At 37.1% G+C, this 15,550-nt stretch overlaps 1 protein-coding gene across 7 annotated transcripts in view; it reads right to left on the bottom strand.

The window, feature by feature from the left end:
- Positions 1-15,550, bottom strand: part of KIF13A (kinesin family member 13A) — a 105,583-nt gene that overhangs the window by 31,496 nt on the left and 58,537 nt on the right. For 4 of the 7 annotated variants that reach the window (XM_038128393.1, XM_038128394.1, XM_038128398.1 and 1 more), the window contains exons 9-17: positions 15,126-15,238; positions 9,990-10,101; positions 9,371-9,583; positions 7,683-7,793; positions 6,372-6,506; positions 5,082-5,212; positions 3,242-3,328; positions 2,966-3,132; positions 1,726-1,848 (exon numbers count right to left, since the gene is read on the bottom strand). In XM_038128393.1, coding sequence (XP_037984321.1) covers positions 1,726-1,848; positions 2,966-3,132; positions 3,242-3,328; positions 5,082-5,212; positions 6,372-6,506; positions 7,683-7,793; positions 9,371-9,583; positions 9,990-10,101; positions 15,126-15,238 — 1,192 coding nt within the window. The remainder of the gene's footprint in view (positions 1-1,725; positions 1,849-2,965; positions 3,133-3,241; positions 3,329-5,081; positions 5,213-6,371; positions 6,507-7,682; positions 7,794-9,370; positions 9,584-9,989; positions 10,102-15,125; positions 15,239-15,550) is intronic. The other 3 variants (XM_038128399.1, XM_038128395.1, XM_038128396.1) reach the window with 1 other exon arrangement.

Here is a 15,550-nt window from a genome sequence, read left to right as displayed (position 1 = left end):
AAATAAACAGTCAAGATTTTTTACAATTCGAAAGGACTATAACAGTGTTTAAATTAAATTTAATCACCATGTTCTACAATTTTGGATTCCTCATGCAAAGTCAAATAAATGAAGGAAGATTCTACCCAGTGCCTGCCAAATACACAGCAAATTCCATACAGTGGTAGAAGTTCCAAGTCCCAATCCTTTACATATTTATGTGACAAGAGTTCAATGACCCAGAAAGAAATATTCATATGCAGTTAATCCCCTGCAAAATCATAGACTACTAACAGAACATGAAGATGTACTTTCTTCATAGGATGAGCAGTGTTTATTACCTTGCTACAATGTCACTTAATTCACATCTGGAATCTGTTAATCCAGTCACAATGATGCTGAATAAATTCCCTACATTTCTTGCAAGTATATTTGTCTAAGCAAGCTAGAAGAGGGTTATGACACAGGCTGCTTTGCTAAGTTTTATGAAAATCCTCTCCCTGAGCTGTAACAGTTTTGTTTGCTAAAATGAGAAGCTGCCTAACCTAATCACATTGTTTACTTAACCACTGCACAGTATACAAGAATAAAGTAAACTTCTTTGATGCAGTCTGTGTTTGACCAGCATCACAAATTAGCAGTACAAAGCTGATCTGACAGAATCCCACAAAGAAAGTTAACATGCTGAAGGAAGGAAAGAATCGGGATGTTTTCTTTACAGCAGTTTTCAAAGTTACACATTTTCCTCAGAGCTTCTTTGGAGCCGGATGGAGTCTGTGACACTGTTGTACTGGTTCCATGCCACAAAAACAAATGCGTTTGCACCCTGGAGAAGCCAGGATATTTATTTAAAGAGGATTATAATTCTCAAACAAATCCAGGGAGAGGGAGGAATCCAAAAACCAAAACAAAGGAAAATCAAACCCTCTTGCTTTTGGGCTGTATCTATGCAAGATTATAAAATAATTATCTAATCAAATTTTTAAAATACCTCTTCAGTCCCCACTTAGGACTTCTTCAGAAAATATGTGTAATACAATTAACTGTCTTCAGTCATTTAGTTATTTCTTCCTCCTTACACATATTTATTTTTCATTTTAAGGAAGAATAAATAAATGGTACTGTAACAAAGCTGCTTCACTTCTTACACAACAAACGGGGAGGCCATCAGTAAAAAGGTACTTTAGCACTGAGAAAGTGCTGCTAGGTTCTGTTTATCTAACTTCAAATCAAACGAGCAGGCTATGATGCTCACAGTCACTTGTTTTGTCAGCATTCTATTATCACTAACTACTCCAATTTAGTTAAGCAACACCCATGTGGGGGTGAGCAGAAGCAGCAGAAACTGGGATATGACCCTTCTGAAACAGTGTGACATGTATGACTGCAAACACTTGCTCTGCAGCAGAGAAGAAAGAGCTTTAAGGAACAGCAAGGCCTGAAACTGTTCTTGACCAAGACACAGAAAGCAACCAACCAAAACAAAGACTGGCTTGGACCGCAATCAGAAAAGCTTACTGAACTGAAATGTAAAGACATTTGGAATGTTGTGAAGAATTGTTTCAATCAGCTGGACAACAACACATGAAAACCAAAAAATGTGACCCCCTGTTAAAAGAACACTGACTCATTATAGACTGATTCACTTCAGTCAAATCTCCAGTTAGTAACAAGCAGATCAAGCATCAATTATTGCTTTCAGACTTTTCCAGCAGCCTCATGCACAAGCCAATTGAGTTCATAAACCTTTGTCCCAGTTTTGGCACAAATATGGGATGGTTTGAGGCCTTAAAACGGGCAACAGAATCTTCACAAGGGATGACAACACTGAAGACCACCAGGATGGCAGATTCATCTGAAATTCATCTCCTGATATGAATGAATCATAATGAGCATATTTCTGTTATCAAACAGCAATTTCATATCAATTTAAGTAACCTGATCCTGTAACTCACACAAGCAACCTCATTAAAAATTAAACTGTAAGAAACCTGCAAAGTATTGCTGCATCAAACATATGAAACCATCATGTTGTACTCAATGGCAAAACAAAGTAAAACAATAAGAGGAGACAAAATAAAAAGTAAATGCTGTATTTCAACAAGCAAATAATGGAAATACTGTGAAGAGATGAAGAAAGGAGAATAGAAAGCAATGAACCACCATCTACTCTGTCTTCTCGATCAGGGACGAAACCCCAAGGTATTTGCCTCTCTGATTTTGTGTATTTAAAACACCTGTACAAAGCATTCCGTAGTTTACCAAGTTCTTCAGCATTTCTTTATACTCTATTGCATCACATAAACTATGACCTGCCTTCTGGAAATTATGAAAAAGCCATATTGTTTTATATACACATACCATTATTTTATCTATATTATATCTTACAGTGTTGTTTCAAAAAAGCATCACAATTTGTTTTAACAAAGACTAAATGAAATATTAAGAGTGATCAAGAGCTGAAAAACAAGTTGGCATTTGCCTATTGCTTTGTTATCATTTCAGGTTTTTTTTTAATAAGGTTAAAATGGTGTGAGTAACATTTCATACAAAAAGGGGGATGAAACTAACTGAACCCTTTTTTCCACAGTAAGTCACAAAAACAAGAACTTAGTAAACTTGGATTATAACTTAGTAAACTTGGATTATAATTATAATTATAATAGGTATATGGTTACCACACTATAAAAGATAGTAGAGGTACAGATAAAAATCACGTCAGGGCACAAACCAACTACTATCCTGTGTGTGTATTTATACCTATTTTAGTGCACATATTTTTTAACATATATATATATAGTTTTATATGTTTCATATATATATATTTATATATATGCACACACATTGTTTCTGTAAAATATCTTATCCTGAAAATCCCCCAAAGGCCCCTGGAACAAGTGTATTGCTTGTTTTACCCAGAAATTCAGTTCCAAGTTGAATTTGTTAGACAATCCAAAAGAACATTTTTATCTGGCAGTTGCCTTACCATTACTATTCAGTGTCTTCATTATAACTTCCATTTGTGCAAACTCATAGTTGTAGTCTGGTTCTGAAGAAGCTTCACTAGCTGCATCCAGATCATGCTCTCCTAAGGAAGTTTCTTTTTCAAGGTCTTTCAGCCAGTCTCGACGTTTCCTCTTTGGTAAATTGATTCTTAGTAAAAATGGAAATTCAGATTATAAAAAAAAAATTAGCTAGAATAATGAAAGAAAAAAAATTAGGCTGAATGTAAAATGGATGGAATATAAACATTAACTATTACCTAAAAAAGTGGTTGTTTCCCCATAATATTCTATCTCCATGCCATAACTGAGTGGCAGAACATACCAGTGCACCATTTACACAGGATCTGAAAGAAAAAAAAACAACTCCAGTGAAATCCTAAAAATAAAAGATTGAAGAGTTGCTGTTTCTCCCACCTACTGACAGTCACTTGTATCATATGGTAACAAACCAGCTAGGCTCTCATGAAAGGATCAGGGGGAAAGTTATTGGTCTGATTTCTGTTGTCAGAATTAGCACCTTTCCCCATCAGCCTTTGGCTAGTAAAACTCTTTGGTAAAAATACAGACAGGGTTGATTTTGGTTGCAAAATATTCTTTAAATGCCTGTTTCTCAAACTGGGTCACTGCCTGTTTCTTATAAACTTATAAAATCCAAACATAAATGTATGCAAATCCTACTGACAGAGCTCTCCAAGATACAACTTAGTCAACACTGAGCTGTAAAACATGCTGTTAACAGATTCGGCATTCACGCATAAGAAAAGGTTCTTAGATCCAAGTTTTATTCTTTCAACAAATGGAGTCTCTATTATTAACAAGGGTCTATTTTTGTGAACATCTGGTATACTAGTGTATTTCTTTGTAGGTTTCTTTGTATTTAAGTTTCAATCACAAAATGGGAAAAATTGAGCTGTTGAACTTTCGTATGTGTGAGTCACAAAGCAGAGATTTTATTTGAAAGGGGAAGAAACTTCAGTAAAATGAAAAAAGCTTTTCAGATGCAGCACTCTCATTTCAGCAGTCTCTCTCATGTAAGTCAACACAAACGCATAAGCATTTCATTTAAAATCACATCTTTTTTTAACTTTTTTCAATTAAATTCTGGTAGCTAAATTTCTGTTGATACTCGTATCATAAGAACAGTTACTTAATCATTGCAGATCAGACACGAGTAAAACAAAATATGTTTTTCTCCACTGACATGTGCCCTTGTTCCTGCCAGTCAAAATGACTGATTTCCAGTACAGTAACTCTATCACCACAAGCCTGAATCCCATCTGTTTGAAATTTTCTACTGTATGCTGCAGAAGAAAAATACAAATGCATTTTACTAAAGGAAGACTGAAAGAAATAAGATTTTTTTATGTGTCTCTCCAACTTCAGTTTCTCATTCTGATACTAATCTGTACATTATTTAGATACTCAAATTTCAGACAAGCAGCATGACTATTAACTAGGACAAAGGTACTGCTTTATTACATGCTATTGGAGATCAAGTGACAAAGACATTCACAATTCCACCCAAGGAGCCACAGTGCCCCTGGAATGAAAAATGATTAAAATACAGAAGTAGAAACAAAAGGTAAAGCGTTACACTGCATATTAACTAGACAAAACAGTAATTAAGGACTTAGAAAAGAATTCAGACCTTTAAAGCACCCCTTCCTCACAAAATATTGAACTTTACAACAGGAACTACTCACGAGGCACCATTTATTCTCTGCCATCAAGACACAGGCTCAGGCCAGGACAGTCAGCAGCATCTCAGGGATCTTGTTACTACCCAAGATACAGACAGGCAATGGCCCCTCACTCCTACCAAGTCCCTTCTTTAGATGGCTTATTCCAAGCCATACCACTGATAGCCTGTTGCCCTGCAGAGTGCGGGGGTGAGTGTTCACACGTGCAGGGAAATCTTAGTTTTAATTGCTGAATTTCCCTCTAAGTATCTGTTTAAGTCAACTGTATTGAAAATACTCATTGATCAGAACTTCAGATACTGTGATGTCTGTGTAAAATAAAAATGCATGAAAGTCACTATCTGTCAAAGAAAAGCAAATTTCCATTTCAATGGAAAGCGCTGCTCATCTTCCTTACCTCGCATTTTCTTTTGGTGTGAGTGTAACTTCTCCATCTAAAGCAATATTAATCTCACAGTGTTCTGGCTGGATTCCTATACCAAAGAGCTGTATATCCTGAGAGGTATCTGCACCAACTCTTGTGTGATCCTAGAAAACAAGCAGTTACTAAGAGACAAGCAAACTACCACTGTTGACATAACTAAGAAAATATTAGCCGAAGTGCTGAGACTGCACAGTTTGCGTGTCTGTCGAGCAGAAATGGTGCCACAGCAGATCTGAAGACTGCAACAGCCACACACAAACTGTTGTTCTGCCCTGAACTTCATCTTCATACAGTTTTAGCTAAAGCAAAATGAAGCAGTTGACACACAAATTCTCATTAGAAAGTATTCTCATACTATGCCTGCATGCATACACTAAACACAAAAACCAGAAGAAAACCAGTCATGTCATATAAGCATAATTAAGAGAACAGCATGGATAGTAAAACAAGGTGCAGAGTTCTCTGCCTTTCAGAAAACAGCTGTACAGCAACTCAACTAAACATACTAAGCTCTACATAATTCCAAATCATATTTTAAGTTCTGCTGAAACAGTTTGTTAGTGTTTGAGAGGTTGTGTTGTATTTGCTACTATTCAAATACACAAGCCCTCCTTCAGCTACCAAAGCAGAAGAGTAGCTATAAAAACAGACAAAATACTCTTTCATATATTATTGACAAGCAGCTCACATTTCCCTACAAACCTTCTAGGTTTGTATTTGACACTTCTTCACTCTGGCATGGGAAATGAAAAACAGAATGGGATGAAAGCTAACGAGAGAGGGAAAATACATTTCTGTAAATTTTTAACAGTGCTTTTTTAACCCCCTCTCTCATAAGCTTTCCTGTCATTGAAGACTATGTTATTCTTACTGATTACTACTGAACATAATCTCATTATTATTAACTCTTCATATATTTAAAGCAATTCCCAGCTCCCTAAAAAAAACAAGCATCTACCATGAAGCTCCTGCTTGAAGTTCAGGCCAGAGACCTCTGGCCAGGCACATCCTGCCTGGAAAAGCTGGAATTGATCTCAAAATTGGCCCACACTGAGCATTTCTCCTACTGCTGGCAATCAGGAAATCAATTAGGAAAACAGTGAAGCTGAACTGCGAAGGGAAAACAAAAGCCTAAACAGAAGGAGGAGGCCTATCTTATTTTGCTGCAGCAAAAAAATCTACATCCCCTCTGAGTAAATTAGAGCTAGAAATTCAAAGCAAGTGTCCTACCATTCTGTGTAAATATCCTACTCACATCCTTACCTTTAAATAGTAAACCAAAAGCTCATTGAGTGCAGGGTCTGCATTCAGGTTCACGAGATAACACTTGTCATCCCCAACCTTGATACCTGAAGACTCCAGGGAGATTCCCATGCTCTCCAGCTGTCTTTGCCTCTCCTGCAAACACAAAAAATAGGTTAATCTTGCCTGCTGCAATATGTAGGGACAAGCACAGAGCAACTAAAGCTGAAGGTGCACATGCTGAGTATGCATTCTGTATATCACCACCAGACACTGGTCAAGTACCATAAGGTCAGTAGAATTTATTTTTACACACCAGCCATAAAAAGTTAGATGCAATCCTCAAATACCTGCCTCCCCAAAGTGGAGCTTTATTAAGCAGTTCTATTAACTTTATTAGACTTATCTACACAGCTCTATTGAATTTATTAAACCTTAAACCTCTATATAAGTAACACAATGTGGCTTTGAGTCTTTATGTTAGTAAAAAATGAAACTCAGTTCCAATTACTTCAAAGATAATCATAGTCATAAATGATTTAGAAAATAGCATGCCACAGTTTAGGCTTATTCTTTTGCAGTTTTATTATTAATTCAGCTAAAGCACTTACTTGATCATGTGAGTCTTTTTTCTTTTTTTTTTTGGCTACAGTGTGGGAGTTGGGGTTTTGTGTTTGACTGATTAGGTTTGGGTTTTCCCTTTTTTTCTTATTTTTTTTTTAATTTATTTAAACAGTGGTTGCACCAAAACATGCCTCTGGAACATTAGGACTAGAAAGGGAAGACAACACCACTTATTCTTCAAGCTATGGATGCAGGAAATTATGGAAGCTTACACTAGAATCCAGAAGGGGTTTTTTATGTACAAAAACAACAATAAACAAACATTAGTGTCTACATGTACACATTTTCCTTTTCTGGTTAGAATTCACTAAAAGCAAAAGCAACAAATACCACCCACAATTCTGATCCTTCTGTAATTCTTCACTTCCTTAGTCATTTAAGGGAAACATGTCCATGGTCCCACTGTGGTCTTATAAATAAATGAGCTGCCCAAACATATTTTGATGTTTTACTTTAAAATCAAATACTGGCTTTTATCAATGCTATCATGACATCGCTAGATTTATGCTAATAAAATCTAGACTTCAAAAAAAACCACCAACAAACAAACAAACCCACCCCAAAACCAGAAACAAGGGGAAAAGACAAAAATTCGAAGACATTTCAAATAGGTGGTGGGAAAACAGCATAGTCCACTAAAGTTCATAAAGTTCAGCTGACTAGTACTATATGAGTATCTGGCTTTCGTCCTAAAAATTTCTGAAGTACCTGTGCAATTTCTTCTGTTTTCCTTAGCTTTTCTTCCCAGGTGACTGTCAGCTCTTTTATTAGTTTTTCTGATTCTTCCAGTTTTTCCTTCAGTTCTGGTGCCTTCATAGCCTAAAAGGTAGAAATTAGCAAAAACCCTCAGCTACTCTTACCACTGTGACATCTGCTTGCACAAGGAACCTGAACACAGCAACATAATATCAAATGCAACAAGCATAGATTTTTACTATGTTCCCAGGATTTTCAAGGTAGAAGTTGAGGAAATAGGAAATTTGCAAAGAAGGAGGACAGAAACCACCTTTGCTGGATCCAGATCTGAAATAGCTGAAGATTGACATAGCTCCAGAGTTAATGGAAGGAACAAAAATCTCTGGGCCTGGCCACTCAAACTTCGCTGTCTGTATAAAATTATGTGAGCTTTTAAAAACTTAAATTCCTAGCGGTCTGAAGTTCAAGTGCAACATCTTTCTTCCAAAAGTAGTTTCAAACACAAATTCCTCTAGACATTTAGCCTTCCATTCCATCCTGGTTTTCTAAGTGTTCTTAAGAGTTGCATTAAAGCTTTCAGACTGACCCTGTTGATTACCTTCAAAGGAAGGCATGTTCTGGAGCTAACACAGGCTTCTCATTTCACAACAGGAAACAAAAGCAAAGGGCTTGAATATGTCCAGTGCCAAGCAACAATTGAACAGGCTGGCCTATAACCCTATATAACTGTTTTTAACAGAAGTTAGAAAACACTTAACAAAATAATTAGTAAGACTTTGGACACCTTCCTACTGATTGTGCTCAGCTGCAGCCTGCCAACATGCTATAATGTTTTCTGAATTAAAATAAGGGCTTAGAACAGGTTTTTATTTATGAGAAAAGTTAATGGCTCCTTTCCCTTATAGAAGATTTTCCCATTTTAGTCTATAAGGAAGTGTTCACGCAAATAACACTATTCCTTAAATAATGATGAAATTTAAACACCACACGAATTTACCCTCAAGCACAGTTCTGTTCCTTTTCCAACAGTATTTTGTGTCCTTCCTGAAAAGATCAAAAATATTTTCAAATCTATTAAGTACCTAATTTGTTCAGATATCCTGGATACCAAACAAACTATCCTACCTGCATACTTTATTCTTCAAGTAGAAGTATAAATCTAAGATAAGCATCAACCACACAGTGTCAACTATTAAGGCAGTGAAGAAAATAGTTGATGGTTTTCAGTGTTCCATTTCTGACAATTTTTAATAGATTTTCACAAATGTCAGAGAGAAAGGCCCCCTGAATTTTGTTGTCCAATAACAGATTTATGACTTTTCACACTTTTCCATCTGACATTATGTATAGTTCACCAATGTAAAAAAAGAAAAAAAATTCTGCTAATAAGTGAGTCTACACAATAAAGATGTAATCTAGTCCTTATCTGTACTGCGTCAATTATTGCTTGGCCTTAAGTTCCTCAAGAACTGAAAAGCTCACCATTAGTACAATGTTGTCCTCATTTAAAAGTTATTAAAGACAAGCATACATTACGCTGGACTCAGGAAAAAAGGTGAACTATTTTGTTAAAAAAGGAAAGAAAAAAGAATGGGTGCAAGACTCTTCCTTTCCATGTTTTGTAAGAAAGCTAGTCTTCCACACAGAATGTGACAGTTCCTTGAGAAACTCATTTTACATTGTACTATGTATGAGGTTACCTCAGCTTGTGAGAGCTGTTCTTTCAGTTTTTCAACTTCTTCACGTAATTCTCTGATGACCCTAGCATTTGGATCTTCATTCACCACAGCATGATTAACTATCCTTTTGGCTCTGTCTGCATATCTCAGAGTTGAGAGTGTTTCTTCATAGTTGTCTGCTGCTGGACTAATTGTGGCTATCATGGCAGTTTGGCTGTTTCCTCCCAAGTTGTCCTGTAGCGCAGCCACAGAAAGTTCAAGAGTTAAAAATTGTTCTGAGACTATACAGTGTCTTCCCAAAGAGACTTAAAATATTTAATAAAGGCACTGAAAGTACTATTTAGGCACTGAAATGTATTCTGGATATAAACTAATCTGTGTTTTCCATAAACACTTCTATCCACCTCTACCACCTTTGATTCCACTACAACTGAAAACAGTCAAGTAGGATTTTACATCGAATTAACACAAGATACACTTAGCTGTCCATATCACTTGGAATAACATAGCTATGAGAGCTCCTTCACTCATTTCTTTTTTAAAAGATGAGAAGTCCATGTACACAGAGGCATACTACAATGATCCTACAAATGAGTAAGCTGATATCTTGTGAACATGGTGAACAGAAAATAGAAATTACCTTGAGAAGCCAAGTGAGTACAGAGTCTCTGTAAGGCACAAACTTGTTTTTCCCCTTCCCTGCTGCCTGGTCAGCAAGTGATGATATAACCAAGCCCAGTGTTGAAAGTGATCTATAAAAGCAAAACAGCAAAACAGCTTTAACACATATTTAAAACGCATATTTAATAAAACACAGAAAATAGGGATTGCTCTGCAGAACTTCACATCCAATTTTAAAAATGTCATAGAATAATTTAAGTTGGAAATGACCACAAGAGATCAGCTAGCCCATTGCCCTGCTCCAAACAGGGCAGTGTATTTCTTTTAAGTTATATATTTGGAGGAAAAAAAAAACCTGGTATCAAGAGTGTTTCATCATAGGTGGTACTAAGATCATATTTCAGAAAGACTGAAACTATGTTGAAATATTTAGAATAGTTTGAAAAGTCTAAAATAGACTGCTTCAGTATATGAAAAATCCCTGCCCTTGATTAGACATCTACCTTTTCTCAGAGGATAAAAATCTTTCTGATTTGGATGCAGACTCATAACAGTGTTACAAGTCAGCGTTGGCAGCACAGCAAGAACCCCTGTGCTGGGAACAGTGTTTAAGAACGCTGACTCAAATGCCAACTAAAATGAAACAATTCTCCAGCCATAAGAAGGCATCCTCAGAACAAATCCAGCTTGGCCCAGGAGCACTCATCTGCCTGGTGAGGCAGTGACCAGCACTAGAAGGCTGCTGATCACAAGAGGCAGATTAGGAGGTGCCTTGACAAATGGGTTGGGCAATAATTGAGGTAGAGCCTCAGCAGCTTCTTCTGAGGGGCACAGACCAAACGATCCCCCACTTACAAAGGTGCTGCACAAGTGTGAAAGAGAAAAGCCCCCAAATTGCTTAGCAGACAGCTGAATCCCAAACAACACTCTAAAACGTGAAGAAAATAGCCAACTCATGCATTTTGGTAGATGTACAGCTTCTACCAACTGGGGTAACCGTGTCAGCAATCCATTCAAAGCATACGTGCACTACATTATGCAATTCTTATACAACCCTGTGTAAATTTTAAGTGACATCAGGGCTCTTGGGGTGAGTATGTTTAAGATAATGAGCTTGGTGAGGAGCCTGAGAACATTAAACAGATGCCTAAAGGGTTTTAAAGGAGACATTGCTGAAGCCCAAGAGAATTCTGTGTCTGTCACACTCCTGCTCAAATATCCAGCTACTCTCTATAAGTACCAAGGAAAAAGCTTCAGCAACACTGGAATTAGATAGTCAAATAAATCTTTAATTGTACTGTTTCACTCCACCTTCTTGTGTTTTCTTTTCAAAGAAGTAATACTATTTTGGGTTTATAGGCAGCATTTGCACATATTTATAACAGAGCCTCAGTGCTGCTTGAAATCGCCACTGGTTCAGAAATAGCACTTAGAAAATTACAAAAATGTTGGAGAAGAGTATTTTTAGGAAAATATCCAAGGGTAAGTTAGCAAGAACCATTACATGTGCCACAAAAGGTATCCCATATTGCATATTAAGACAGCATAGACCTGGGAGCAAAATTAAAAGAAATTTAAGGAAAGGCTAGGTAGGTAATCTGCACTCCCAAGAGAGCACTCTATTTTGTAAATTTGCCTGTAGAATAACATTCTGATTCACCTCTGAAAAATTCATAGCAAAAATATAAAGTTTATTTTTGTGACCCAAAGAAAAGCCTAATAACCTCTGAATGTTTGCAAGAGGAGGACAGAAAAAATGAGAACTAATTCTTGCCTCCAGCCTCTGATCTCCACAGAGAGAGATGACAGCATACTAAACATGCAAGAGCAAACAGTAGGATGCTCCATGCTGCTCTATAGCAATCTACTCCAGCACAACTGAAAAGCACCACCAGCAAACTCCCAATGGATCATAAAACTAAAAAAACTACCCTAGACTACTTTCTTCTGATTCCTCTTTCTTTAAATGAGGGGAAATGTGAAAACCAAAGCCAAACCCTGAGGGAGGGGGAATAAATGGACAGTCAGAGGGAAGTAGGAAGAACAGGATTTAAAAAGACCTGTGACTGAAAACTATTTCCCAGCTGGGCTGCAACACCAATTTGAGTTATGGGTACTGCATTTTAATGAACAGGAAATTAAAATGTACAGTTTATTAACATGGAATTTAAAAACATGATAATATTACTGCTCCTTACAAATACTGATCTTATTTTAAGAGTAACATCTGCAATAAAAGCCAAATTGGAATCATTTATGTAGTTTGCTTGAGATTTCATAATACAAAGCTGTTTGAAGACTTTAAGGGAAGCAGCAAAAGGAATGGCTGCCCAAGAAAATAATTACAGGACTCATCAGCTGCTTTGCTTTTTGCTGGATGATGCATCAGAGATCTGTCATTACTCTGATCCTATCTCACGGTACTTATATAATGAATCAACCAGAAGTCCTAAGCCCACAGCACACAGCAGACTGAGTCACTCCAGAAGAAGCAGAATGGACTTGCTGCAAGAATACAGGAAAGTACCATTTCTGCACAGTGTCTTATCTCTCTGTCCCTGTTCCTCAGGCACCAGGCTGTCCTTGCTAGTGGGCAGTGGGAAGCTTGCACACTCACACCACAGGCCTGAGCCAGCAGCATTCAAAAGGAAGAGGCACTTACCCATCACAGGGAAACAACTTTGTCCCTAAGTGACACCCATTCAAGCAACTTCTGTACAATTTAGAACCAAATACTTTAATAAGCAGAACCCACTTTTCTATTATTTAAATCTGAATATTAAAACCCTCCCTCAAATCAGCTTGGAGCCAGACCTGTCCCAAACCATTCCTTGCCCCCACCTACATAATCTTTTTGAATGCAAAAGTTAAAATGACAACAGCTATGATTTTACTAATCATAGGTAAAACTGCAGACTGTTCACAGAAAGTTGTTGGTTTTTTTTGTAGCCACTAATTGACAGATTGTTTATTCTGCTTCCTCCTACCACTGTGTTCTAGGAGTTCTTTGACTACACCACAAAGAGTTGTTAAGCACCTCCTCTTCTGCACTGGGTACGGGAACTAGCCCATCCTGGGGAAGAACAAGCAAATCCAGCTTTCCTATGAGGTATGGCAAATCTCCCAAAAACCTCCTTTACTAAGGTAACTCTGCACCAGCTCTGAGAAAAAAAATTTAAAAAAAAAGTAATCTCTATTACAACTTGAGGGAAATGTTGACACAAAATGACACAACTCTCAGTTGCTTCAGTAAGTGGGAGAGCAGCCCCTCTCTGCAACATGCTGTCCCAAAGACAGGAGATAATGTTTTCAAGAGGAAAAGTGGTGGGACCAAGGTGGCATCTAGCCACAGCTCAAGCCAGTTTTCACAGAAACAAATGGTACAGACACTGAATAAACAGGCACATTATTTCCACATTCTTCTTCAAGGCAATAAACCATAAAACTAGCATCAAGTTTACTTGCCAGCAGCTCCATTTTTTTATCTCATTAAACATAACACATGCCACTGATATATGTTACTGGGGTTTTTTATAAAATAAATATAATAAGAAAAGGAGCTGACATAGTAAGGTATATGGTTTAAATATACTCTATCACTCCAGAAAAAAAATATTACCTTTCCCTAATGAGTAAGTTGCATTGCACCCTAAAGAAGATTGCACACAATGTCCTCCAAAGAACTAGTCTGACTAAACATGCACATCTATTTTTAGGCTTAAAAAAGTCAGACATCATTAAAGCTCCAACAGCAAAACTTTAACAGAAGACACCAAGCACTAAGAATTCTCTTTTGCCTATCAGTTCCAAAAGCGATTTCAAATAGAGAATGTTAAATAAATGGACTAAATATTACAGATTTATATCATATAAGAATTTAATTGAATGGAAAATGTAGAGCTGTCCAGTTTTCTTTTTAAAATGCCTTTTACAGAAATGTTTGGTGCTTTTATCTGAAGTTCTGCATTGTCAGAGGTTCAGCATAGGCAAAACAACCCTCTCCTATTGCTCTGATACCTTACAAGTTTAACACTGAATAAAGATTCTAAAAGAAAAAAAAATTGAAGTCTTTCTGTATCCATAGTTATATTTGCAATTTGTTAATTGCTGTTGGGAGAGGTGGCATTTGAATTCTTTCCCAAAAATTAGAAAGAAACATTTAATTTCATCTTTGTTTATGCAAAATACAAATACAGTTTCCAGTAAAACCGATCTGAATTTAACTAGGAACCTGTGGGGTAAGGTTACAGTATCTGCCATTAGGCAAAGACAGCCACATCATTTTGTTTCATAAGAACTATGCCAATGTGGCTACCAATATGATGCATTAGACACAAAGTAGATTAGAAACTAAGCTAGAAAGAGAAAAAAATGCTCTAATTAACAAGAGGTAAATTTGAATCATTTTAAGTATTCGTGCTGCTTGTACACACATACAGCTGTCATTGTTAACATGTTAACATTGTTAACATTGTTAACAACATTGTTAACATTGTTAACATAAAATACAAAACATTTTGTAACATTTTGAAATAAATTGAAAAAGTAGTAGCTTTTATTGTAACAGTAGCACTCCTTTTCTTTCAAAAAAAATTTAGTATATTTAAACCAGCAGTAACAGTGTGCTACATTCTTGCTTTTGGACAATAACTCAGTAATTACAGCGAAAAAAAGTGCTTTGAAACTTGTCATTGCTTGAGCACAAATGCCCAAGGCAACGCTAAACCAACAGAGCTTCATTCTGAGCTGATTTTCTCAAACTGTGCATTATACCCATACATATTTTAATTCATGTTGGAACAAAGCCATTCAACTCTGCAACTTTGCACTCTTCCTTAAGCAGATGATGAGACAAACACATCAGCCTGGGGACAGGGTGTATAAATGAATCACAAAAGGTATATGCTTAATTAAAGAGCACTGCTGTCACTTTTTCCAGATAAAATTCATATAGCCTTCATCTGAGTCAAGTATGAATCAGGATCTCTATGCCAGTGTCAGGAAACACATGCTGCTCAGCACAGAGCCATATTGAACTGCTTCTGATGAAGCTCATTTGAGCTGACTGGTAAGGAGCACACCAAGAGGAGGCCAGGGAACCAACAGTGATTCCTTCAAGATTAGGGCTCGCAGCCTGGGTATGCTGATGTCTTACTTGTTTATGTTGCTGCCTTCCTTCAGGCGCTCTCCTGCAGCTCCTGTTTTGGACACTCTCTCGCTCCCAGCCAAATCCACCAGGCTGACCTTGCTGACCTTCTCTCCAGAATTCTGCACAGATGGGACAAGGGAGAACAACAGCTAAGAAACACTGGCATGAAGTACCAACATGCTTGACACTGGCACCATGAAACACTGTTCTTCATAATAATGTGGGTTAAAGTATTACATTTGAGACATGAGAGAAGAAGGAATTGTCAGAGGTCTGACAGATCTTTGGAAGTCACCCATATATTTTCTAGTAAAGGCCTGAAGCACCAAGGAACCAGAACCAGCCGTGTGGTAACATTAACACCTTATGGCAGAGTTGGCCCTTAAAACACATTAACTCCAGCAACATTTAAGACCTAAGAAAGTTTCATG

Source organism: Motacilla alba, chromosome 2 (assembly GCF_015832195.1).
Source record: "Motacilla alba alba isolate MOTALB_02 chromosome 2, Motacilla_alba_V1.0_pri, whole genome shotgun sequence".
Taxonomy (NCBI): Eukaryota; Metazoa; Chordata; class Aves; order Passeriformes; family Motacillidae; genus Motacilla; species Motacilla alba.
The sequence above is the reverse complement of the archived record's forward strand: the minus strand, read 5'-3'. Positions and strand labels throughout refer to the sequence as shown.